This window comes from Manis pentadactyla, chromosome 6, assembly GCF_030020395.1.
Source record: "Manis pentadactyla isolate mManPen7 chromosome 6, mManPen7.hap1, whole genome shotgun sequence".
NCBI classification, from domain to species: domain Eukaryota; kingdom Metazoa; phylum Chordata; class Mammalia; order Pholidota; family Manidae; genus Manis; species Manis pentadactyla.
In genome coordinates this window covers 154,382,423-154,408,390 of record NC_080024.1, presented here as the reverse complement: position 1 = coordinate 154,408,390, position 25,968 = coordinate 154,382,423, and the positions used below count along the sequence as shown (strand labels likewise).

The following is a 25,968-nucleotide window of genomic DNA, read 5'->3' as shown; positions in this document are numbered from 1 at the left end:
CTTTCTGGATACTATTCTTTTATCATTTATACTGAAAATATCTGTTCTCACTTGTGACTTATATGTTCACTTCCTTAATGGTTGTTTTTAATAAACACAAGTTGTCAATATTAATAGTATCAACTGTATCGGTCTTTTCTTTTATGGTTTACACCACTTGTGACTTAGGAACCTTTTTTCTCTATTAGAGTCAAACAACTATTGCCCTCCATTGTCTTCTAAAAGGTTCACATATTTGCCTTCTATATTAAACATTTAATTGACCTATAGTTAATTTTATGAGTGATGTGAATTAGAAATGTATCCCTTAATTAAAAAATTAGAAACTCTCAAGAAGTTTCCTGTTTGGTAAGGGCCACAGATACAGTCAATTATAACTTCAGGGAGGACACCAAAAGTGCTCCAAGTAAAACAATGATTAGGTGTTACCCACTACTTTACTCAAGTTTATTCTGCTCTTCATTGAGGCAAACAAAAACTGAAAAATTTCACGGTGGAAATTTGGAAGGTTATTAGCTATTTTGACAGACTATGACTACCACCCCACACTCCAGAGAGAAGCCTTAAAATTGCTCCCAAAAAATCAATTTAGTCTTATTCTTTAAAAAATTGAGAGTTAAACATTGGGAAAAAATGTGGGGATATGGGCACTGGTTGGGATATAAATCTATACAGCCTTTCTAGAGGGTAGTTTTCTAATAGATTTATCAAAAGCCTTAAAATATGTTCTTCTTTGAGCTATCAATGACTTTGCAGAATTTACCTTAAGAAACTGGAGAAAATATGTGTTTAAGGATATTCACGATGGAGCTCTTTATAATAGAAAAGATTGGAAACGACCTCTTTTCCAACAATGAAGGATGGGTTAAAGATGCCGATGCTGTGGGTGGCATGCCCCCACGCCGGCATATCCTGCTGGGGCACATCCACACACTGGGATACCATGCGGATTATAAAGCTGTGTTAATGAGAAAGATGCTCACAGTATTCTGGTAACTTGTAAAAGCAGTTAACAAAATGCACATATAATATTCATTTATTCATAAATATTTATTGAGAGAGTGCCTTGTATGTACCTGGTATCAAGCAAGCCACTGGTAAACAAAAAGAGAACTATTCCCTACCTCCAAGGAGCTTATGAGCTTTGCGGGGAGAAACACCAGATATATATATATATCTTCCAACTTACTTGGTTTGGGATCATAAAGGCACATGTGTTTTTGAAAATGCAATTTATACGTGTATTTATGTATGCCATCCAGCATTTCATCAGCATGGTTACAAAGAGAACACACACCCAGCTCTCTGGACTTGAAAGTGGATAAACAGTAGGATATTTAGAGCACTGCCTTGTGATGAACTGAAATGTATCTATCTTCTACAAAAATGCTCTAGGGAGAATATTAAGAAATGCAGAGCAGTTGTGAAAACTCATACACGGGAAGACAAATGTGAGACAGGCTGCAGAAGCACAGCAGAAGAGCTGGGACAAAGAGCTTCCACCGCTGCCAACTCAGGACCAGGACTGATGGAGATCAAGCACAAGTTCTCTAGCAAATACCTTCCTTCCGACAGCCTACACTTTTACCCTTCCCTCCTATGTTTGGGTCTAACAAATAGTAACAAGGCCTCCCAAAATAAACAATACCTCACAGTCAGGGTCAGGCTCAAAAGATTCTAACATTATGTTTATTTCTTCTAAACTTTTGTACCAAAATCAGTAGTTATGAAGGTTATGAATTACAAAGGAAAAATATTTAACTTTAGAGCACAGAACGATGTCAACCAGGACAGCAAAGTTAACATCCCTACAACCTGACTGTCTAAGACCATACCTATAGCGTGATGCACTGAGAGGAGCGCACCACTGTGGTGTTCTTGCCAAAAAAGCTTCGCCCTCAACCTAGTCATGAAAGAACATCAGACAAATCCAAACCAAGGGACATGCTGTAGAGCAACTGACAAGCCTTCTTTAAAAGTACCAAGGCCATGGACATTTAAAAGGCACTGTCACCGTTTGGAAGCGATTAAGGAAGGAGGTACGCTAACAAAATGCAGAGTGGGATACTGGACTGGAGCCTGGACCAGAAAAAGGACATCAGTGTTGAAACTCGAAGTCTTTAGATTAATTTTATCAACTGGCTGGCTTTAATAACTGCACTGTGGTTACATAAAACATTGACAAAGGTACTGTATACAGGACCTCTATGGATTTTTTTTTGTAATTTTCTTCTAATTCTAAAACTATTTTCAATAAAAAGGTCTTAAAAATCATTTCAGATGAGTGATAAAAAGGTGTGAGGGAATCACTCATCAATTTTAACAGAAAAATATGCTACCTCCTCCAATTACTGTGCTAAAAATCCCAATAATTGCAACTATCGCTTACTGGAATAAACTAATTATTCAATAAAAACCTGTGATTGGGATAATTAGAAAGCAGAGTAACTTTTCTCGGGCACTGAAGTCTCTCCAGATAAATGACAGACCTTATTTTCTCCCTTGCCTCTTTTTTAATTCAATTGAACTTATATTTATTTAACCTCTACTATAGGCATGTAACTTGTTAGGGCAGGTAAGATTTGATATGTAAGAAAGGAACATGTGAAACACAAGAGAAGAGCACAGAGTAACACAGTGGAAGTGATTTTTCACTCCTATACAATCTAGCAATCATCCTGGATGCCCTTGTAGTGTGAATGTTGGGGAGACAGGGTCTTCCCTACAGCTCAAGGTACCCCCTTCACAGTAAGTGGTCTGACCTCAACAATTACCTCCAAAAAATTTTCCTTGAAAATGCCAAAATAACTCTGAGAAATATCTATTTCTAGTTCTTTTTTACATCTTATTATGTTAGTCATGCATTACTCTTTGTAACACAAAATTAAAGAATTCGATTCTTTTCTCAGAACCCAAGAATGGACTAACAGTTACCAAAGGGAAAGGGACTGGGGAGGACGGGTGGGAAGGGAGGGATAAGGGTGGGAAAAAAGAAAGGGGGCCTTACGATTAGCATGTATAGTGTGGGGAGGGGGGCACGGGGAGGGCTGTGCAACACAGAGAAGACAAGTAGTGATTCTACAGCATCTTACTATGCTGATGGACAGTGACTGTGAAGGGGTATGTGGGGGGGACTTGGTGATGGGGGGAGCCTAAGTAAACATAATGTCCTTCATGTAATTGTAGATTAATGATACCAAAATAAAAAAAGATTTCGATTCTCTGATTACCAGAGGAAAAAGACTGGTATAAATCCATGGAGGTTTAGTTCCTCTCCTCTTAAAAGAGCTCAAAAGCAACATCACGCACAGCCAGAATTCTCCAAGTAAGGCCTCAGAGTCGGGGCAGCTTCAGCATCACCCAAGAACTTGTCAGAAATGCAAATTCTCAGTTCCAGCCCAGACACGCTGAATCAGAGCCTCTGCGTGATGCCCAGCACCCATATTTTCACAAGTTCCCCAGGTGAGTCCGGTGCACTTTAAGTTTGAGAAGCACTGACGATGGAGCAGAAAGACTGGCCTGTAAATCAGGAAGCCTGAGTCTAAGCCTTGTTCTGCCACTCATCTCTGAGAGGGATGAGTCACCTAGCTTCTGTGGGACTCTTAAAGCGTCCTTATCAAAGACAACGAGAGAACTGGAATAGATCGTTGCCACAGTCCTTATACCCTATTCTGACAACTCTCTGAGGGCATTCATTCGTGCAAGGCCCAAAAAGAGCACCAAAGTATTTCAGCACTTATTTCTCTCTTTAATCAACATGAAACAATTAAAATTTCTTTTTATCAACTGGTCTCTGAATCATATTTAATATATCTAAAATATTATTTTAAATCAAATTGGATTTACTTTAAAAGTCATATAAACACTAAATTTACAGTTCCCAATTTACTTCTATATCAAGTATATTTTGGAAGAATTACACATAACAACAAAAATTCTAAGAAAGCCATCCACAACAGAGTGTATACTATGTCTCCCCAGAGTTTTTAGGCTGAAGCCCTAATCCCCAAAGTGACGGTGTCTGAAGGTGGGACCTTAGGGAGGTAATCAGGTTTATATAAGGTCATGAGGGTGGGGCCCCCAAGATTCTATCAGTGTCCTTACAAGGAGAGGAAGAGAGGCCAGATTCTCTTGCTCTCTGCCATGTGAGAACGCAGCAAGAAGGTGGCCATCTCCAGGCCGGCAACAGCCCTCGTCAGGAGCCAGCACCTGAAACTGGACTTCTCAACCCCCAGAACTGTGAGAAATAAATGTCTGTTGTTTTAGCCACCCAGGCAGTGGTGTTCTGTCACAGCAGCCCAAGATGCCTGAGACACTCACTGAACTGTCCCCAGTGTGGGGTCCTAACACACCAGTTTACAGTTCAGAACTGTGCTCAGACCACAAGAAGTACTTAACAAGTATGAAAAAGAATTTTTAAATGTTTAGATCTAGATATTTCTATTTGCTATCTAAGTAACAGCTTAATTTCTTCTACTCGGGGATTTAGAAACTGGGATTCTTCTCACAACCTGTGATACAAATTTATTTTTCAAGATGTCAGAGAGAGAAAGGAAAATCAAGTTAGAAGAGTGCCTTTTGTAAAGGTTAGTCCTCCTCCATTGAACCTAATCAAAATAAATGTTGAAATATCCCACCAATCAAATGAATACCCACCAATCCTTCAGACAGAACTCAACTACTGCACCCTACGTGCTCCCATAATTGCATGTCAGCACTTAGCAAAAGGCATTGTTTATGTCTCTCTCTTCTCAACCAAATACTGAAATTATCTAGGGCAGTATGTTACTACCTGCAGGACCTAAGCTGGTGTCTGGCATGGAGATGGGGCCAGTGTTTGACCAAGTGGAGACACTTGGCTTTGCCGAGTACCAGTACAACCCTCTGTCCTATCTTGCAGCTTTTCTTTTAATCTGAAATTATTTCAAAACAAAGTTGTTGTTTTTATAAGGTGCCAGTAGAAACTGTTAGCAGCAGTAATCACACCTGGCTTTCACTGACATGCAGGAAGACATAGCTGTAGAGCCCAGCCTTACTGTATGTCAGACATGCTAGTAGTTGTAATTCTGCATGTAGCAAACTTGAAAAAGAATGAATAACACTTGAAATCTAAATCCTGACGTTGATATCTCTCAAATTATTTAATCTGGGTTTCATGAGGCTAATAGGGGACAATTCCTTCTCTACAAGGCTGCTGTGCTAAATGAAGTATACACGGCATTTGTCAAATGAGCTCCCCTAATGACGTTCTACTCAATACACGTTAGCGCCCTTTCCTACGCGGTGTCAGCTGGACAACCCCGGACTGCAAAACAGGCGCACACTGTGACCAGTGCGCCAGCCAAGGCTGCGGAGCAGTGATTCAGCCACGAGTAGGGCTACGGTGACCTAAAAACACATATTCCATGTGTGCCCACGAATGCCAACCCTGCCAAGATGTTCTATTCTAGAGCCCCCCGAACAGCTGGGCTATTCGAAGCTCCGCGCGGCGACAGCGGTCAGCAGCCCCGGAACACCTCCGCCGCACGCGTTTCCAGGGCGGGCGGCGCTCGGGACGTGCCCGCGGGCTGGGAAGGGCTGGGTGTCTCCGGGGCGAGTCCCGGGCTGCCGTCCGCGGCGCGCTGCGGCCGCTGAGCGGTGACCCGGGGCAGCCGACGCCATCCACCCGCGGCTCCGTGCGCCCGGCGTCCCGAACGGGAGGAGCCGCGGGAAGCGGCGGCGCGTCTGCGCCGGCGGGGTGACCGGAGTGGGCGGGCGGTTAAGGAACCACCGCCCAGACTCTGTCGCGACGCAGGCGGCTCCGCGCCTCAGCGCGCGTCTCATCCGCTGACAGCGAACGGCAAAGGAGCGCCCGGCGCGCGGAGGGGCGCCAGCAGCGCGGTCAGCCCAGCCCGCGGGCGAGCGGCGGAGAGGCGGGCGGGCGGCGGGCGTGTGTCGCAGGCTGGGCGGTGTCGGGAGGGACCGGCGAGCGGGAGGGGCGGAGGTGGGGGGGTGGGGGAAGAGCGAAGGGCCTGGCGGGACTCGCAGCGCCCAGCCTCACGGGCCCGGGCCCTCAGGCCACCGCCCCCAGGCCCCGCGCTGACGCCGGACGGTCCCCGCCCCCAAACCCCCGCCCCGGCCAGAGAATAACTTACCTGTTCGCCGACGGATCGCCCCTGCTCGCCCCTCTGACTGACTCCTCCGGCTCACCGTCTTCCCTCTGGGAGGAAGAGGCGGGACTTCCTGTCGCTCTCTTGAACGACTTCCGGCCGTTTCCAAGACGTCTCTGCCGTGGACCGAGCGCCGGACACCAAAAGCAGAAAATCAGGATCTCGGAACTGGCTTAATAAAACCCACGTCGAGTTCCCCTTTTCCACCCTGAGATGTCGGCGGACCCGGGCGCCCTCTTGTTTTAAGTCCCGCAGCTCTTCCCGGAAGTGCCTCGGAGAGAAAACAGGAAGTCCCGCCCCGGAGAGAGGAGAACGGAAAGCCGAAGGAGTCAATCTGAATACGGGCCGACGGGCGTCAGGCTGACTTGCTGGCGGCGTGTGACCCGGAGGGCCACCTGGGATTTGCAGAGGTTCCCCTAGAGGGAACCTCGCGGACGGTCCCGCCTCCTTCCTTCCCCCTCCCGCCTTACTTGCTCCCTCCGCCCGCCCTCCGCAAAGCACCCGAAGGCGAGGCGGGGGCCGCTGCGGCTAGCGCTGGGCGTCGGCCACCCTTCGGCTTCCCCGGGCGGAAGTAGTTCCGTCTTCTGAAGGAGCCTCTTCTGCCCCGCCGGGCGCGTCCACATCCCCAGATCATGAGAAAACATCTCCCCAGTGACCCCAGAAGGGGGCCTTGAGGTCTCAGACCTCAGGGAGCCACGAGCCGATCCTGACGGTAGCCGGGAAGCGAACAGGCTGTGAGTGGCTGTTCGTCGGGTTGGCTGAAAACGTCTGGGTGTCTGCAACGTTCTCGCACGGCCTTTGGTCATAAACGCTAACGGCGCAGCCCTGGGACTGTCTAGCCGCTTCCCGCCCCTGTGCAAGAACCTCCGCGAACCTCAAGTTAGAGCCCTTCGGAAACCCAAAATCGGGGAAGACCACAGCTTGAAAAGTGCAGGGAGCCGAGCACTGTGTGTAGAGATGGGCAGCATTGGCTTTGGGGTCGGATCGTGAAGATAACGGCTTGCTAAGGGCTTGACCCTATTTAGGCATAGGGAAGTCTGTCATCAGATTCGTAGTTAGAAAGATATTTTTACATAAGTGGGATTTTAAAATTATGGTCTTATAATAATAATGGCAAGGCTTTCTAAGCCAAATCGTCTTTGGCCAATGCCAGCCCAATTCTATTTTAAAAATCAGAATATTCAGATAACATTTTTTAATACTTTGACAGAGTTTTATAGAGTACTTGTTCATAAAATGTAACCTGGTCAGGTTCTCATTGTACCCACATGAATTCTCATATGTGTCATCCACGTGCATTTTAGAACAGTAGCCATTCCAAGACGACACAGCGAGTAAAGGTGGAACGCCTTTCAAACTCCAGAGTCAACCTTTTGCAATCTACTACGCTGATTTACTTTAGTTTAAACAGAAGTTCCAGAGAAATGGGTGAGAAATAATTTCCTCAGAGCAGGTGACCAGCCTGTCAATGTTGTATGTATTGATTAACCCACATTTACTGGGTGCCTACTGAGTGAGCGATGAGTAAAATTATATTCTGTCTTCAAAGAATTCACTTGCTATTTACTTAGAATTTACTTGAAAATGTAGTACTTATATACATAGTTCTAACATTATTTCAACAACGTTAGTCTTCTATGACAAGATGATAAATTTCTGGTAATAACTATAGCCACAGTAGCTAGCACAGTTGTCCGTATAGGTTAGGCCTTCTGTTGGTTGTTGGGTGATTGATCTTGCTACCTTTCTTACCTTGGGGTTTGGGGTTAACATTTAATCTTAATTCTCTGAGCAGTGAAATAAAATATTGAGTTTATTATTCAGTTCCATCATCCATTATTTTGCTGAAACCGGACCTTTACATTGTACTGTGACCTTAAGGAAGTCAATCTGACCTCATTTTCCTCATGTGTAAAATGAATCATTTCTGATAAAAGTTCTTTTCTTTTAAAATTCTATTAATAGAAGAGGTTCTAAATCCTAAATCACGGTAACAGCGTCTAATGCTGGTACTTTCATTAAAAGACTTTGTTCCCTTAGATAATGACAATGATAGCTTTGGTGAATTAAGTTTACCTACTGTGTCATGCAATGCTGCAGAAAAACGCAGAAGGTAGGAATACTTGATTCTGTATATATTTTACATGTATATGCATTAATATGTATATAACATTAAGCCCCATTTATATAATACGTATAATTTCTATGTATATATATATAAATAAACTTGAATCTTGCTGAAAATTTATTTCTCCCCACACCTTCATGTAGCCACAGGACAAAAATTTTAAGTTTATTTTTGTAAGGTTGCTGTAAAGCAAGAGTAGTCTGACATTGCTTTAACTTGTCTAGCATTTGGAGGGATGGAGATCCCAGGGATGGCAGGTGAAGCAACTTTTCTGGGCTGAGATGTGGACCAGCCAAGTATAGGATGTTCCTGTGGAAATCATGGAGCCCATGGGGTAGCTTGCTCAAAATCCGTCCCCTCCGTTGGACCCTCTGCCAGTGCTGCCACGCCCATTCCTAACACTTTTTTTTGTAATGGAGTCGCCCCGCCCACTGTCTTCAAACTGCTCGCTGCATCGATTGATGTTTTGTAATCTTAACTCATTTTCTCAAAGCACCGTTTATCTTTCTCTGTACAGCTAATGCCTTCCCCCACCGTCATCTTGGACTGCTCCTAGAGATGAGGATTTTTTCCAACTAATACGAATAAATTTCTTCATTATGTTTTTACATGGAATAATCTGCCCTCGCAAATGCTTCCACAGCTGTCCTGAACCAGCTCTGGAGCCACTGCCAAGGGGTGAGGGCAGGGGAACCTTGTTTTGAGAATTCTCTGCAGATGCCTCTCTGCCTCAAATTAGGAACATCTAGGTTATAACTCTTTGCCATAGATTAACCTGATGATAACAGCATAGTTTTGAAAATAAAATATTCTTACACAGTATCAAGTGTGGGGCCTTATGGGAGGGTACTATGCGTACTGCCCTCTCCAGCTCTTTGGTGCTTCCTTCTCAGCAGTGGCCCTGCCCATCAGCAGTGCCAGCAAGGGAGAGGGAGCCAGTGGGTATGCGTTACTTCGCAGAGGAAGTATCTTAAGCAAAGACAACAACCACATGTAACTGGGGGAGAGATGGTGTAAACCATGCAAATTTTCTTAATTTATCATAATACTTCAATCATAAAAAATTAAAACATATTAAGCATTATGAAGAACTCAAATTTCCTAATCCAAATTGATACATTACTGCCTTCATCATGTTTAGTTTTAAACTGCTCTTCCTTAGAAAAAGTAAATACATGGGACAGTCATTGCTGTTTAGTCAGCAGAGAGCCAGGTCTACTCCCAGTTACACAGCACCATCGTCAGCAACTCAAGGATACCCCGTGGCCAGTTGGGAGCTGCCGCTGGTCTGATTAAGGACTAGTTTTCTGATTCTAAGGGTGAAATGCAGAGCAAGGTTTCCTGACTCGGTCATGTTTGACTCATGGGTGGCTGCACAGACGCCTGGTGAAGGCAAAGACCTGTTAGTGACGGAGCCCGGGCCAAAACTCAGACAAAGCCAGCCCTGCTTGGAATTCCCAGCTGCATTAGCCAGGAAAAAGGCCCTTTACTGTTTAAGTCAGGTTTTCTTGAACCAGAAAGCGATGTGAATGATGCAGAAATATTATTACCAAGTCTACCATAGTTGTAATCTAACCAAGTTATAAAGGAAAAACTCAGAGCAAAGGTTTTCAAACTTCATAACCAAAAAATGTATAACCTATTACATTTGGGGAAATAACACAATTAATAGAGTTCCATCTTTTTCTGGTTCTATGTGTTTTGTCCCATTAGATAGTGAATAATAAGCTCTTTACAATGTCAAAAAATTAAGAGAATGCCCAAAAGAAATTAAAATAGATCAACAGTTCTATAAATGCCAGGCACTGCTACAAACCTTAAATGCATTATTTCATATAATTCTTATAACCTTTCTGAATAGGGATATTATTTCCATTTTACAGATGAGAAAAATGAAGCTCAAAGAAGTGGCATCCTGTGCTCTGATCTGCTCGTATTGAGTAACTTTGGTGACTGTTTCCATCTGAAGTCCCAGATTTCCTCTCACATGTGTGCTGCTCCTACACATCTGAGGCTGGCATCTAGAGGTGGCCCCAGGAAGAGGGAGATGCCGCAGACAGGCACAAGGCCCGCACCCTAATGGCATGTTCTCCACGTCAGGGCAGCACTGGAGAACACAGAGATTGCTCACCTTACGTCAGAGAGAACCATCAGGGGTTACAGTTTAGTTAGTCCAAATATGAAACCTGTTTTAATGAAAGCTATGCAAGTTTTATGACTAATTGGCTAATTAATTTGCTATTCCAGCATAAAATTTCAGAATGGAACTGAATTAAACTATTGTGGTTTAAAAACAGAGAAAGTGGGATAGCCTCTTTAGCTCTATGAGTGCACCAGTCAGGAAAGGCTAAGCTATGTTGCATTAACAACCATCCTGAATCTCAGCATTTTACAACAAATGTGTTTTCTTATTCCCACTACAAGTTCATCACAAATATTGCTGGACACTGTGCTCCATGACTTACCTCTGCAGGACCCAGACTCATGGAATCGCCACTTCCTGGGTTAGGGGGAGAGCATGAATCTCATGCTGGTTCTGAAAGCTTCAGCCCAGAAGTGAAATATTTCTCATCTGTTTGCATTTCATTGGCTAAGGGAAGTCACATGGCCACACCTAACTTCAAAGGTATCAGAAGTTCCACCCTGGCATGTGCTCAGGAGAAACGAAAATACCTGGTGAAGGGCGTCAGTGGCTGTGTCTGTAGGCAACACCAGACCGCGAGGCAGACAGACACCATTTCTTTTTCCAGTTTCATTTACTGCTCTGTTACCCAAACTTTCTGAACCTCATTTTTCTTATCAGTAAAATTGAAATGATAATATTAACGATCTACTTTAAAGACTTCATAAACAAGATCCTTAGTGTAAAAACATCCAATTTTTAAACTAGAAAGTTACACAAATTAAAAATGTGCCACTGCTTTGAAAATGATGCTGAATGTGAAGTGACTGCATCTGTTTGAGGAGGCTGGCAGCTGCGGTATCAGAAACCCGACCGCCACCGACAGGACGGGTGAGACTCGTCGGCCCACAGGCCTTGGGGTCCAGAGGCAGAGGAGCCTTCAGCGCTGGTGGTTTCAGTAGCTGCCTGGGGGTACCAAGGACCTGTATTTTTTCTTCCTGCTCCTCAGTTCTCAGTATCAGATTGAACTTCAGGCTAAAGTGATCACAGGCATCAGATTTGGGCAGAAAAAAATGTCCCAAGAACTAGAGAGCTCATTTTCCTTTCCCCTTAGGAGAAAAGAAACTTTTCCCAAAAGCCCCAGCAGCAAAATGCTCTCACAACTCATGGCCAGAATTGACTCGGAGGCCCATCCTAAACCCCTAGACATCTAAGGCCCACCTGGATCTCGGGGAGCTCCAACCTTCCCTGTAGCACATGGCTGAGTGGGAAAGGAGTAGACACATGAACAAATACAAAAAATTAGGAACTAAGGGGAGAATGGATGCTTCATAGGGAGACAAATATCGCAATGGAGTATGATTGATTGTATCTTTAAAAATATGATTATGTAATACATTCAATCAGTGAGACAGAAGGAAGTATAGGATAAATGTGACGTCCAGCACTCTCCGTGGAGATTTAAGATGTAGTGGTACCAACAAAGGATGAATTGTGACCTCCATCCTCACTGCCAGGAGGACCCGCTTCCCATAATTGGACATTTCCTAGCAAGAGACCTCAGCTGCACAGCAAGGAAGATCCCAGTTTGGAACTGGGTTATGAGGTAACCCAGCAGCACAAATATGTAGATTCCCAATTACTCCTTTTTAAGAAATGATGAATCGTACAATATTTCTTATTTATAAATGAAAAAAAAATTAACAGAAAATTAAAACAACAAAAAATAAATAATAGCAGATGTGGGGTGTCTACTCTGTGAGGCACCATGGTAAGTGCTTTACATATACTGTTATTTGCCAGTGCCCTGCAAAAGATGCTTTCATTACCCACCTTACAGCTAAGGAAACAAGGGCCCAGAGAGATGGCATATCTTGCCTAAGATTACTCAGCTGGCAAAATCTGGACTTTGAACTTGAGCTGGAGCCCATTCAACACGCCTGCACCACTTTGCGAGTGGTTTCCAAGCTGCTGGACATTAGAATCACCTCAGGAACATGTAAAAGGCTCAATGCCAACATCATACCCAATCACAAGTAAATCAGAAAGTTGGGGGCAGGGGGAGAGGAACCCAGGAATCAGTACTTTTTACAGTGCTCAGGTATTCTAATGCGGAGCAAAGTCTGAGAGCTGTACTGTCGCTCCTTTAGTCAGAAATTTAAGACAGAATCTTCTCTTCCAAGGCCAAGAGCAGTGAATAAATTATTCTAGTGTACACTGCCATTTCTAAGTGATCACCAGCTCAGGAGCTCTGCCTGGGTATGCATATTGTAGAAATTATGAATTCAGTTATGTTCCTCTGAAGAGCTGGCTTGATGTTGACTGTTACCCTAACAGTCAGTTATTTTGGCTGTATTCATACTCTGCACTTTATCTCAGTTCCCTCAGCCTCAGCTGGAAGGCTTGAATCCGCCTCATCCAGACATTTGGAAGGAGTGTGCTGAAGTGGCACTTGCCCTCTGGGACTCTCTCCTGCCCAGAACCTCCATACCCTACTAGCAAGAACTCTGCCTTCTGGTTCTCCAAGTGGGGTTTCAAGTGTTAGGCAGCCTCCTTTATTTGATTATAACTACTTAAATACTGAAAGGGAGCATTGGTCATTGTTGGTAACTAATCGTTTTGATGACTAATCTACTTTAACAGTATCATTTAAAGTTCTAATTTCCTTTAAATTAATATTTTCTGTCATTACATTTACATGTCTGCCTACAGTAAGGGTGAGACTATGCTAGGAACACTTAACCATCCACACTAGAATTTTAAATCTATGCTCTTTTTGAATGTTGTTTTGGTGAATTTCATTGTGGGAGGTGAGACGATTTTAAAACTTCATATTTTCTATTATAGTCAAAGGCATAATTTCTCTGACATCTTTTTTCATTTGGAATAAATTACACTAGAATAATGTTTTTAAATAAAATTTTTTCACATAAATGCTCAGAAGCATTTATTTACTTATAATAACTGTCAAGAAGTCATAGTCATTATACCTACCATCTATTCTTTTCCACAGTATGCTGGAGAAAAAAGAATACATTATTTTGCTTCAGAAACCTCCTGTATTTCTTTGTACTTCATCAATTGGTTGAGCCTTTGGACAGCTGAGCAAAGTATAAAAAAATACAACCAACCCAGCCTCTGCCTCTCAGAGTTAACTTTCTGAAGAGGAGAGTTATTTTCGATGAAGTACAGAAGAAGACTCTCTTTCTTACTTGTTAAGTACTCTAAAAATAGCGTGTAGGTGTGACGCAGTTGGTCGGTGGAGGAACCGAAATAGTATGGACAGTATTAAGCCTTGGCTTAAGTTTTGCTGCTTGTCATGAAAGGCTGTCATATTACAGATCAATACCCTAGCTATGCTAGATCTACCCATATGTACATTATTGCAGAAACAAATATTGTATTTCATCTTATATAACCCAGGCCTCAAATCATTATTTAATTCTTTGGCTATTACATGTCCAATTAATATTCATACTTGCAATGCAAAATGACATTAAAAAATAATAGCTAGATGACATTGAAAACATTTAAAACTAGGTAGTTAAAATAACATAGTGTTTGAAAGTCATGTGGCCCTATTATAAAATGGTGTTTGTTCGGGCATTTGTTTTCTGAGTGAAAGTAGCTACGAGCAGAAGTGAGAAGCCAAATAAAATAACATTACCTTCTTCTTTCATGAGATTCCTTTTTATTCCACTTCCAAGAAATATGTTGTATACATGTTACGGGCCAGGCGCTGTGCTGAGCACAACCTCTCAGCTCAGCCGCTTGTCGCCTACGGGAATGGCACATTGGTATTGCCCAACCTTGTGGTTGCTCAAGAGAAATCATCGGTGTGAACTCTGCTGATTTCGAAATGCTGGCATCCGATTCAGAAATGCTTAGGACATCATGAGGGCCACATGACACAATGACAGAGCCTGGTGCAGCTCGTGATGCCCCTGAATTAAGGCATGACCCCTGTGCTGCCTGGGAGGGTGCATGCGCCTTCACCCATCAGTGGCATCTTGGTGTGACTTGTTTTATGTGCTTTCTCACAGTACCAGCTGCTCCCAATGTGGCTTCAAGTAGGAATGTCATGAGGAGAAGAGTATGAAGGTAGAATCCATGCAGGGGACAGTAAGTCTAGGAAGGGACACCCAAAAAATTCAGCCGCAGCATCAAAAGGAAGGTTTTAGCAAGTAATACTGAGCCTCCACTGTGTGCAGGGGCCCTGAGGTACAGAGATGAGTTGGAAATGGAATAGGATGTCCTGGAGCTTACAGTTTACTAGGAGAGATGTGCACAAATTAAGGATATCTGTGGCCTCATGGAGAGGGATCATACAAGAGTTGAGATCTCCATTAATTTATCACATGGATATTTCCTGAAGACATACAACATGCCTGGAACTTTGGAGACACCACAATAAACAAGAGACATGGCCTCTGTCCTCAAGGGATTTGCAGTGGGGCAGAGGGTCTGGTAGTTGCTGAACTGTAGAAATACGTACTTAAATGCAAGTATAATAAATGCTACAATGGGACCTTGCAGGCTGTGATGGACAGAGGGGCACCTAACTCACTCAAGGGCATCCAAGAAGGCTTTCCTGAAAAAGTACCACTAAGCTGAGATCTGAAGAAGAATGTGGAGTCTGTGAGGGTATCAGCCAGACTAAGCGGACATGTGATGTCCAGGATGGGAGAGGCCTGGAGAAGGTTCAGGGCAGTTCAGATCTGTTTGAGAAACTGGAAGCATGAGGAGAGGGTGTCAGCGGAGCAGACAGCTAAGCAGAGAGCAGAGCAGCCCGTCCTGCAGACCCCTCTGTGATGCTGGACTTCATCCTAAAGCCACAGGGCTGATCCGGACTTGAAGTGAGGCAGGAAGGATGCGCGTGCTACAGAGTGACGCATACATTGGAAAGGGCTGCTGTGTAAGCAAAGAGGAAGGGGCTTTGGCAATAACCCAGCCAAAGTGATAGAAGAATTAGCTTACAGGCTATGGAGGTGGTTGTGGAAATGGAAGCAAGTGGTGGCTTTTGAGAAGAGGAGTCCCCGGATCTTGACATTGAATTGGATTCAAAAAAGAGGGAAGTGTCAAAGATTGAGGATTCCAATTTGTCAAGGCAGGAAACTCCGGAGGTAAAACAAGTTTGGAAGAGTGGGTAAACAGTTCTGTTCTGGATGGGCTGAGTTTCAGACAGGAAATAGGCTGGAAGATCAGGCGTCGGGTTCTCAGAAGAGGGGGCTGGGCCAGGCCCCCGGCATCCGGCCAACACCATGGGCTGGATGCCCCTGAGGAGAGGCCCAGGGCAAGTCCTCGGCCCACCTCCTAGAGCTGCAAGAGCAACCTCAGATAAAAGCGTGCAGTGTTCCTGGACGCCCCACGAGGCTGGCACCCCGGCCGGGCCCCATTTCTGAGATGAGAGTCCAGGCGAGCTGAATCACTGGCCATGTGTCCCAGCCGTTTTGGATGCGATACTCCAAGTTTTAAGACTGGTATTTCAGGAACCTGAGAATGGAATGTGTTACTCTCTGCTTTTTATTTGGAATCATGAAAAGAAACATTTTTAATAAACCCTTAAACTCTTCTCCATTCACGTGATTTAAATAATGAATTTATAAAGATTGAACTGATTTGTTTACATAACAATCAGCTGTCGAAAAATTACATTCTATTTTTTGTTTACACCATCAAATTCAATCAGGCCAAACAAGATGGTTAACTAAAATGATTAATGAATGCAACATTAGCTGATGGCTTTAAATTTAGAATGTGTTACTGGTGTCAGGGCTGATTAGTTCTCTATCTAAAATGGATGCTATTAAAAGCTTTGAGCAATTGAGATGTTGTCGTTGGGCAATATTCCAGAGGGGTGGGAGAAAACTACCAGGATTGATTTTGCTGTGGGGACGCACATGCATGCAGATGATGCTGGGGAGAGAGGCCTTTAGTGGGGGGCTTGGGAGAAAGAACAGGAGGCAGGGGCGGTTGTGGTCGGCAACAATCACAGCAAAGGTAAAGAAGCTCGGAATAAAAAGTCCTCATCTTCACACAAGTAATCCCAATGGCTTAAGGTTTGGAATATGGACCGTTTCCATTTCAGACCTTCTCAAGAAGCAGGAAATATAAATGAAGGGGAAGCAGAGGTTCACATAGTGTGAGGCTTTAGCAACTCTTGACACCATGGGCACTGACGGAGGAGACCAATATTTTTATTCCTCAGATAAAAGGAATGTGTGATAAAAGCACAGGTGGTGTGAATCCTGACAGTCACCAGATGGAGAGATGAGGTGTCAGGGCCACGTCAGGACCTAGAAGCAAACCGGAGGGTCACGCTGATCAGACCGCACAGGGGAGTCTTGTCAGGGAGCTGCCTGTGCTGGAGGGGGAGCCCAGCCTGGGGCGCCGCTGCTCAACGCAGGGACATGGGGTTGGTTGGCGGCAGTAACCGACTTTCCGAAGGCATGCGACAGAGTCTTGGGACTAGTTCCAATGTCTGTGCCTCTACAATACTGTATTATTGACCCAAATGTCCACAGACATTTTAAATGGGAGGGAAGTCATCGTTTAGTGGACCAAAATTCTCTGGTGGATTAGAGTCTATTCCTGGTCAGAGGTGCCGTCTTACCTAAGCGGTCAGGGTCCTGTCATTATTAAGGCAGCTTCGCCATTTCTATGAAAAAGGCAGCAAATAATTTGGATCCTTCTATGTAGTTCCACCTGACAAAATAAGAAATAAAGAGAAACACTGTTATTTCCATTCAAATGACGGGGGAAAAGTAGTCTACAATTTGAACAGGAAGATTTGAAGACAAACTCAATCTGAAGCATGCAGCTCGTTGGGAGGTCAGTAACGCGGCAAGCTGGCTTTGCGCGGGTAGGGATCAGCCCCGACAGGGACCTGCTCACCTGTTGATTTTCTCATTCTGAGAGTGCTCCCCGTCATCCACGGCCCCCAGCGGCATCATCAGCACGCTCTTTTGGATAACATCCTGGAATATTTTGGCAATTGGTATGGTTGACCCATCCCGGATCATATCAGGCTCTGTTCCAAACACTGCAACACAGGAAAAGGAGGCATTTGACTAAAATAATGACAGGACTGTCTGCAGTGGTCTTCCCAAATGTAGTGCTTGCTTTATCTTTCTTTTTCTTTTTATACCCATTAAATTTGGTGGCTGGGGTAAGTAAGTTTTTGATGTCATACAATTTACATTCTTCGGCAGTCAGCAGCGCCAAGAAGAAACCTGCCACTGCCTGCTTCACAACTGCCTGCTTTTTACAAGTATGTTTTACATTGTATTTTGAACTAATTTTAGACTTTCAGAAAACTTGCAGAAATAGTACGGAGTTGCGATGTATATTCCTTCCTCCACATTCCTTAGTGTTAACATGTAAAAGAGCTATTGTACAACTAGCTGTTGTACAAAGAGGTCATTAACATTGGAATAATAACCAGACTCAGACCTTATTTGAATTTCGCCACTTTCCCTTTTTCTCTACCGGGATCCAATCCAGAATCCCATCCTGCAACTTGTCCCTGCTGCTTCGACGCCTCTAGTCTGTGAGTTTCTTTGTCTTTCCCTGTCTTTAATGACCTCGATCCTCTTGAAGAGATCAGCTGTTTTGTAAAATGCCTTCAGTTTGAGTGAGGAAGAGGTCCTGCATCTCGGCAAGAGCGCCACCAGACTAAGTCGCTACCTTCGCTGCTGCCCCACTGACTACACAATAGAAAGGTGGTGGGCGTGGCCCTTGGGGACGGCTCCGCCTCTATGTAAGGGTCGCCTTCTCTACTCCCTGCTTCTGGTTGGCCTGAAGCCCTTAAAATCCAAGCCGCTTTTGTAACTGGGAAGAGCAAAGCACAGCAGGGCAGCCTGGTGTCACCTTGCTCACTTACTAAACTTTAGCTCCTTCCTTATTTTTAACCCCAGATAATTTTCTTTCCTTTCATGCAAATTCAGCTGTGCCTTTAAAAGGACTTTTTAATATGTTGGCCATCCTTTCCGCAAGTATTGGACTTTTTCATGTGCATCATTTTGCCCACAATTCAGGTCTCCAGTTGGGAATTTGAACCCTGGCAGTGCCAATTCTAGCTGGGTGCCCTTTGGCAAATTATTTAATCTCTTCAAGTTGAAAAGGGGAAGGGTGTTGGGAGAATTCATGAGCTGGTGTGCGTGCAGAGCCCTGCACGGGGTTAACGCTCATGCAGCCCACATGAACAGGAGAGTGGACACTGAGTCTGACACATGTCACTTTATCCACTGCCCCTCCAGGCACCACCCACCTTGGTCCCCTTGTAAACTGGCAACTAGAAATATCTTAACTCTGACCTGTTTTGATGGCTCTTTTTGCTGCAAGATACTGATTATCTTTGACATTTGTGATCCACGGGTGTAGTCCTAATACCATGGAGACGGCCATCTGGTTGGAACTATTTCTTTTGGAAAATATATATTCAAGATGCTGCTTTACCTAGGTAACATTTTCAGTTGTGAGAGAAAATTTCAGGTTACTCTCTCAGACAACAAATACTTGGTAGTCTTTCATCTAGAAACTGATTGAAATACCAGCCAGACAAGTTCAGGTGTTGGGCTTTACCTTAGTTCTTCCTAACGGAAGACCTAGAGTGAGCCAAGTGTGGGCACTCCCCAGCCCCAGGGCTGCCCACCTGTCCTGACCACAGTGTCTGACTGTTAATGTTGGCTGATTATGAACTTCAGTAATTGTGAGACATACAACTTCTCAATTTGAATATCCCTTTTTGGGCTTATCAGTCCCTTCATGACTATTTTGGGAACAGTATGAATTTGGAAATTTATAAATAAGTGGAAGCGATTCCAAGCCACGCTGTGAAGGCGCCTGGTATGTCCTCTCTCCTCCTGGCTCTGCCCGCATTGCTACTGTGGAAGTCCTCCTGAGAAAGGCTCCACACTCTGAAATATGCCTCCCATGCATTCCTTCAACAGCCATGAACTGCACACCTCTCATGTGGCAGGAACTGTCTCGGTGCTGGGGACACTAGGGCGAGCAAGACCAAGGAGCCCCTGCCCTCATGGGGTTCATATACTGCAGAGGGGGCGGGGACTCCCAGGGAGGGAGGAAGGGGCAAGGAGGGGTGGACGGGGAGGGGACTGGAGACTGTGATTGACCAAGAAGACAAGGATGAGGACCAGGCCCAGAGAGGGTCGGGAGCTGCTCCTCAGCTCCCATATTCAGCCTACTCTGTTCAACTTGAGGCACACATGGCAGTTGGGATTTAGACAGAGCACCCCTTCCAGATAGCACTGTCCCTACAGTGGCCGCTTTGAGGCATGGGCAGACCACCACTGGGCCTGGGCATTTTCTGGCTGGATCCCGCTGCTAGCAGTTAGCTTCTCCATCCACGTGAAACCCATCCATCTGTATACCTACCATTTAATGTTTTAAAAATTCCCATGGCTCCTGCTCTAAGCGGCTATTTATCTGACTACTGTAATTGCATGTAATTGATGAAAGAGACTTTTACCAAACAAAAACTACACTGAGTTCTTGACATTTGTTCCAGGCCCTATTACCCAGGAAATAAGGACTCTTCCCTGCCAACGAGGGACCTGTGCAGACAGTGCTGGGCGGGATGAGGTGTTTGCTACCTGCTTATCCACCACAGACATGTCCATGTGAGGGACCAGACGGATTGAAAATTTTCCCACAACTCGGCCAGGTATGGCTGTCTTAGCTCCAGGCTCGTTAGATGCGCCTTCAATCCCATGAATAGAAAGAGAAGGGTACCTCCACAGGTGCATCAGAATTTCCTCCTAAATTAAAATAATTATATAAAAGAATTTTCAGTTAAAACTCCATTGAGTTGTACATTGCTGTATCACCAATTTCTGAACATCTGTGACACGTCTGTGACAAGGTCATTATTAGCCTACTTCGCAGTGTCTGGACTGATTGCCTGGGTGGGATTTTCCCTGAGGACATGAGCTCCGGCTGCCCCTGCCAGCCCAGCAGCTCCCCTGACAGGGGCCCCCAGCACCCCAGTAATGAAGTTAGCAGGTGGCCCGGGGGCCATTCAGACAGTCGGATTCAATTGTAAATTTGTCTGCAATGATCGCAGTGAGAGCTTGTGTACTAAATGCATTTTACTTTTCAGAAGGCTTCAAAGAACTCTGCAGATGTTTGAGCCACTCCTCTTTCTTGCTGTGTAAAGAAGAGACACACTTGCTAACAATGAACACTACCACCTGTGCTCAGCATGCTCTGTCCTCCTGCCCTTCCCTGGGAACCGGCCACAGCTCCCAAACACCGCAGCAGGCGAGCACTCCGAAGAGGATGGAGGGGAGAAGGGGAGAGAAGAATCTCCATTTGCCAGGGGAAGAATCTCCTGGTTTACATACCACACTGAGGCAGCCATGCCGCAACTTGCAGATTAGCCCCTAAGGCTCTTGGTTTTGCCAAGAAAGTGAACAACCGGGTGTCTTAGTGCTGGAATAACCTCAGACTATTCTCAGTCTTTAAACAGACAAGATGCCCAGCTCATGGCTGAAGGCTGGCATGGGACGGGGTCTAATAAACTGATTCGGAAAGGTACCGCTGGGAACTGAGTGACCGCCCAAGGTTAGGAGCCGGAGGCAGAGCCCGTCAGACCCCAGATAAGGGCCGGGCAATACAGTGGCCGTTCGAGGGAAAATCTGCCTCAGACATGGCATTTGCGTTCGGTTCTAAGATGTGCAGATTAGCAGCACACAGTAATTTAGGCATTGGGAAAATACAATTTATTATTGTCATTCTTTTCAGATTATCCATTAACTTGTGACCATACCTTGGTGTCAAACAGAAATTTCTTAACCTGGCTGCTATTCCGGTATTCTTCCAGGTCCAAATCTATGGCTTTGTACATGTTCCTTTCCTCCTCAGTAAGAGGAGCCACGTGGTCATAGATTCCAGGAATCAGAATGTGGCCAGATGAGTCCACAAGGCTACCTATGGACACACACAAGGAACAAAGCTGGGGAGAAGTCAGGACATGCTGATGCTCTGGTCCTGGAGCAGGACCGCGGGCGCTCAGGCAGCGGGCAGCAACTCACATCCAGAGGTGACAGTCGGGGGAAGGAGACGGCCAGCCGGGGTCTGACCCATTCAATATCCACCTTGTCAGTGGAGGGATGAAAACACATGGGTCTGAAATAAATTAATTAGGGTATGACTTACCTGCAAAACATTCAAGGTCTCTGCTGTAACTTCCGGGTCGTAAACAAGATTTTTTTTTTTTTTTTAGTTTTTGACTTACACTGAGTTAAAATGTACTGTGTTCATTATAACAATTTTTAAATATATATGGCTATACATACATACCTGAGAAACTGAGAACCATCATTCCTCTCCAACTTGTCTCCTCCCACACACAGCATGTTCATATAATAAATACTCATCTTTAATCAGAAGCATAACATCCTTGAGGTCTAGTCTATGAGATACACATCATGACCTCAAAGCCTTCATAGTGAATAAGCAGGTATACTTGTCTGTTATTTATGAAAGAGCTTTGGAATCAATAGGAATGGGGAAAAACTATCAGTGAATACCTCTAAAGGAAGAAGATGTAGAGATTTAGAAACACTACTATCTTGAGGAAGTACTTATTAAAGATGGAATGCGACCAGCAAGTAGACTGACATAAACGATGAAGAAGGGCAGCCCAATTCATCCTCAATTTACCTGGGACTTTTATTCAAATAAAGACACCTCATAAAAATATGTTCCACATTCCTAATTTGAATACAATCTGACAATGTCAGAGAACTGCTGTAAAGCACTGTATTTTCAAATCTTGCTGTTAAAGTCCACAATTACAAAGCTTGGGGCTGAGGGCTCATGAGAACCAATTACACCTGTTACTGGACACCTGCTATGTTCTAGGTTCTGGATGCATGCTGGGATGTTAAAAGGCATAGACCCCACCTTTCATTAATGAGGACACCATCTCTGACCATACAAGGCTAAGGAACAAGTATGACCCCACATGAATGGACCAACAGGTGTCAGCTCTCTGTAGAAACAAGTAATGCCAGACACCCTAACCAAAACCTACAGGGACGGCAGTAGTGCAGTAGGTAAATGGGCTTTCCAGCTTTTTGAGATGGTTACAGCAGACTCTGAAGTTGGGTGTCAAGGCAGTTAAATGAAAAAGGAAGACTCCAACCACATCCGTCCCAGAGCTGCTCCTGGTGCCCCCACGCGTCCCCCAGATGTCCGCAACCACACTGGGGGATGGGCTTCAGGATCTATGCACGTGTCTGCCTCTACCGGGTTCTGAGCTATGAATTCCTTTCATTAGTCCAATAAAGTATATGGTGTATTAAATGAACCATTCAAACCCATTAATAAAATCCATTCAAAAAATAAGTTGGGTGCTGAGTGACTGGGACAGGCTGTCTGTGATTCGCAGTCCACCTTCCATGACCTTCACCAAAATCAGCACAAAGCAAACCTCACCAATACCACAGTCACGAAGTCTTGCCTTTGGTGTATGTCCCCAAACTGCTGGCATTAACTACGCAAGAGCTGCAAACATGAACAGGAGACAAACCCTGTTTGCAGTCGGGCTGGCAGGCCACCGGGCAGAGATCTCCTTGGGCCCACAAGAGGAGGTCTCTATGGAGGAGCAAGCAGGGGGACATGGAGGGGCAGGCGGTGACCAGCTCAGGGCAGCGCTGGGCTGGGCTGCAGGCTGAGTGGGCTCAACAGGTAGTCTCAGCAGTGAGAAGACTGGGTTTGAAAAAACAAATCCTGAAATACACTAGCAGCCAGGATGCTCAGTGTCCACATTATGATCCTCAGCCATGACTTTTTTCTGTCCTTTCAGCTGGTGCTGCTAGACAGCACCACTGGGGTGTGGGGGTGCAGGGTTTCAGTGTCCTCAGCAAACTGGGCTGTGTTCTGAGCAGCGTGGTTTTGCCATTCGCTGGGCTCCTCCAGGCACTGCCAGCCCCAGTCCCTGGAGCCCTTTCAAATCACAGATCCTGTTTTCCCCAAATGGCTCGGGAGAGGGCCGGCGGACACCCGTCCTGGCCAGAGAGCAACGTCCTCATCATGTTCCCTTCCCTTTCCATCCACTGGGGGGCGCTGTCTGCCAAAGGAGGGCCCAGAAGCTGAGGGCCTGCGTGTGCAGGGCTCACCCAGGGGCTCCAGCCTCCCAACACCCTGCATTTCAAGTTTCTTTGAAATGGGGAACTTACGGCCACCCCCTTAGGTCCCTAGTGGAGACTGCCACACAGAGCTGGCACTTAAACGTTTGTGACCTATTAGTGACCACGCTGGTCATCAGGATCACACGCTGGTCATCAGGATCACACCCATGAGCAGCTTGAAGGACAGAGAGGGTAGGAATGTGCACAAGGTCCCACGGCAGCAGGAGGACTGTGGTCTGGATTTCTGGTTTCCCATCTGAAGTGCAGGGCACCCGCCAGCCTGCAAAGGAGGCCAGGACAGACAGCTTTCCCGTGACACCCCTGCCTGCAGGGGCCCCACGGGAGGGAACGGGAAGTCCTGCCCAGCACCCAGCGGGACAGCGAGTGAAATCCCTGTGTGTCTTCTGACCAGTGCCAAAGCCCCACCCTGGGTTCTTCTGTGCTCGTACAAAGCACATGGAAACCACAGAGGGGGCACCATCCAGAACCACTCTGCTGTGGACTCATTATTTGATTTGTCTCAAATTTTAAAGAAAATGAAATCATGTGCTTTTCATTCTGCTCATGATCCTGATCTGACTTCCTAGCAGAGCGATAAGCATTTGTGGGCTAAATGGAATTCTATCCCTGGATGAAACCATGAGTCTGAAAGGATGGAAGGCAGTGATCATGACTGGGGGGAATCAAAATGCCCTGCAAAGATTCCATGATGCTGTTTCAAAGGAAGAGAAAATTAGTTCTGGTAAAATAGAGAATCAACCTTTTAATCCCCCCAAATACTAAATTGCATACTATCCGGAATCCTCTGGGAACAATGTGAACACTTTGGAAGGAAATGGCTTGTTGTATCCTGTCTGAAATTGTCAAGCATTGGAAATACCGTCAGAGAATTTTGTTTTAGAAAAACTAGAAGGCCACAGAAGAAATGGAGAAAGAGAGATGACTGATAGATGGCAGATACATAGACAGACACACAGACGAGTTCATTCTCTAATTTGGAGAACGAAGGATCAGAAACCTCTAAAACAGGAAAGACCCAGAGGGCCCCTCCCAACAGGTCGTGCAGGCGGGCTGACTGAGCTCCGTCCAGACGGCCAGGCCGAGCAGGTGCCACGGAGCCGGTGGGGCTGAGGTAGAGCTGTGCCAACACAGACAAAGAAGAGGCTTTGCTAGTTGATCCCCTAGAGGGCAAGGTCCTTGGTAGTTTGTCTGCCCAAAAGGCACACGTTGTAAAACCTTCATCAACGTACTCATTGTGCCAGGGGCGACAGATTCACATATTGTGGGGTCTGGAGCTTACATAACCTGAGAAGCTCTTTTTAATAAAACAGCACTAAATTATGAGTGTACAAGTGCAGTGTCCCTGCCGGGTCTGTGAGAGGCACTTCCACAAGCAAGCATCTAAAGATGAAGCTTCCTTCGGTTGCCGGGGATCCACGCTGGTGCTGGGCAGGCCTGGCGAGGGCGAGAGCTACCAGAGGCCCCAGCGGCAAACCGACCCTGGGAAAGCGGATTTACATGCAGAAGCACACGCAGCCACAGCCGAGCTGCGCTTGCACACAGCAGGCGCTCGGCGGGGCGCAGGCGCGGGGCAGCGAGCAGCCTCGGGAGCCGCGGGGCCCTGGGGGCCGGGGCGGCGGGAGGAGGGGGCCAAGGGTGCCCCTGTATCTAGCGCCACACCTCACCTGGTCGCTCCTCAGAAGGGTCTCTACGCAACCTGAGTGGGGCCTGGTGGGTCACAACACCAGGGAAAGGAGCGGGGGTGGACTGAGGAGGGGTGCCACTCCGTGGAAAGAAATCCACGGACCTAAAGCCTGGGGAACATTCAGCCAGGGGGGGGGGGGAGCTAAGAACATGGTTTTCTTCTGCGCTGCCCGTATTCATAGCTGGCTTAGGACCCAAGCGAGGAGGGACACGCGGAGGTAAACGCAACCGCATCCCAGGAGAGGTGCTGATGCTTAAAAAGGGAGACGAAATGGGACATTACCGAGGAGAGCGACCAAATCGGCCATCGGTTCGTTGAGGATACCACCGAAGGTTCCCGAATGGAAGTCCTGATCTCTGCATTTCACCTGGAAGGCAGGTCAGAGAAGACGGGCGCTCACCCCACGGGGGCCTGGGCGGGCGCCCTGGCGTCGCACTTCCCCTCCTGCGCAGGCACATGGCTGCAGCACCTGCCGCGCCCACGTCCTCGCTTCCCACTGGGTCCTGGGCCCTCGAACGCTGGCCTCAGCCCCCCGCAGCCCCCCCAGCGCGGTCCCACCCGAGGGGCCGGTGCTCCCTGCCAGGACGCTTCTGCCCATGTGTTGCCCAGTCTTCTGCGTTCCGCTCCAGCTGCTGCTCGCCCCTCCTTCCAAAAAAATTCTCCTCCCATGGTTTTTGAGGAACTTTCTCCCCTTCCCTTTTTTGTCC

General features: G+C 46.0%; 2 protein-coding genes and 1 long non-coding RNA gene across 6 annotated transcripts in view; 1 reads left to right on the top strand and 2 right to left on the bottom strand.

The window, feature by feature from the left end:
• Positions 1–6,783, bottom strand: part of ZNF407 (zinc finger protein 407) — a 427,068-nt gene extending 420,285 nt beyond the window's left edge. Inside the window, exon 1 of one of the 2 annotated variants that reach the window (XM_036884103.2) lies at positions 6,135–6,783. The gene's annotated coding sequence lies outside the window, so the exon portion shown is untranslated. The remainder of the gene's footprint in view (positions 1–6,134) is intronic. The other variant, XM_036884100.2, reaches the window with a different exon arrangement.
• A 2-nt stretch (positions 6,784–6,785) lies between these two features.
• Positions 6,786–10,573, top strand: LOC118911720 (uncharacterized). 2 transcript variants are annotated; one of them, XR_008998387.1, is made up of 3 exons: positions 6,786–7,577; positions 8,190–8,955; positions 10,161–10,573. It is a non-coding gene; the product is annotated as an uncharacterized LOC118911720 (long non-coding RNA). The 2 variants fall into 2 exon arrangements; XR_008998386.1 differs by lacking the exon at positions 8,190–8,955.
• Positions 10,574–15,982: 5,409 nt separating this feature from the next.
• Positions 15,983–25,968, bottom strand: part of CNDP1 (carnosine dipeptidase 1) — a 30,542-nt gene continuing 20,556 nt past the window's right edge. For both annotated transcript variants that reach the window (XM_036884104.2, XM_036884105.2), the window contains exons 7-13: positions 25,544–25,628; positions 21,189–21,349; positions 20,014–20,178; positions 18,715–18,856; positions 17,294–17,441; positions 17,013–17,104; positions 15,983–16,695 (exon numbers count right to left, since the gene is read on the bottom strand). In XM_036884104.2, coding sequence (XP_036739999.2) covers positions 17,038–17,104; positions 17,294–17,441; positions 18,715–18,856; positions 20,014–20,178; positions 21,189–21,349; positions 25,544–25,628 — 768 coding nt within the window. In that variant the 3' untranslated portion in view covers positions 15,983–16,695; positions 17,013–17,037. The remainder of the gene's footprint in view (positions 16,696–17,012; positions 17,105–17,293; positions 17,442–18,714; positions 18,857–20,013; positions 20,179–21,188; positions 21,350–25,543; positions 25,629–25,968) is intronic.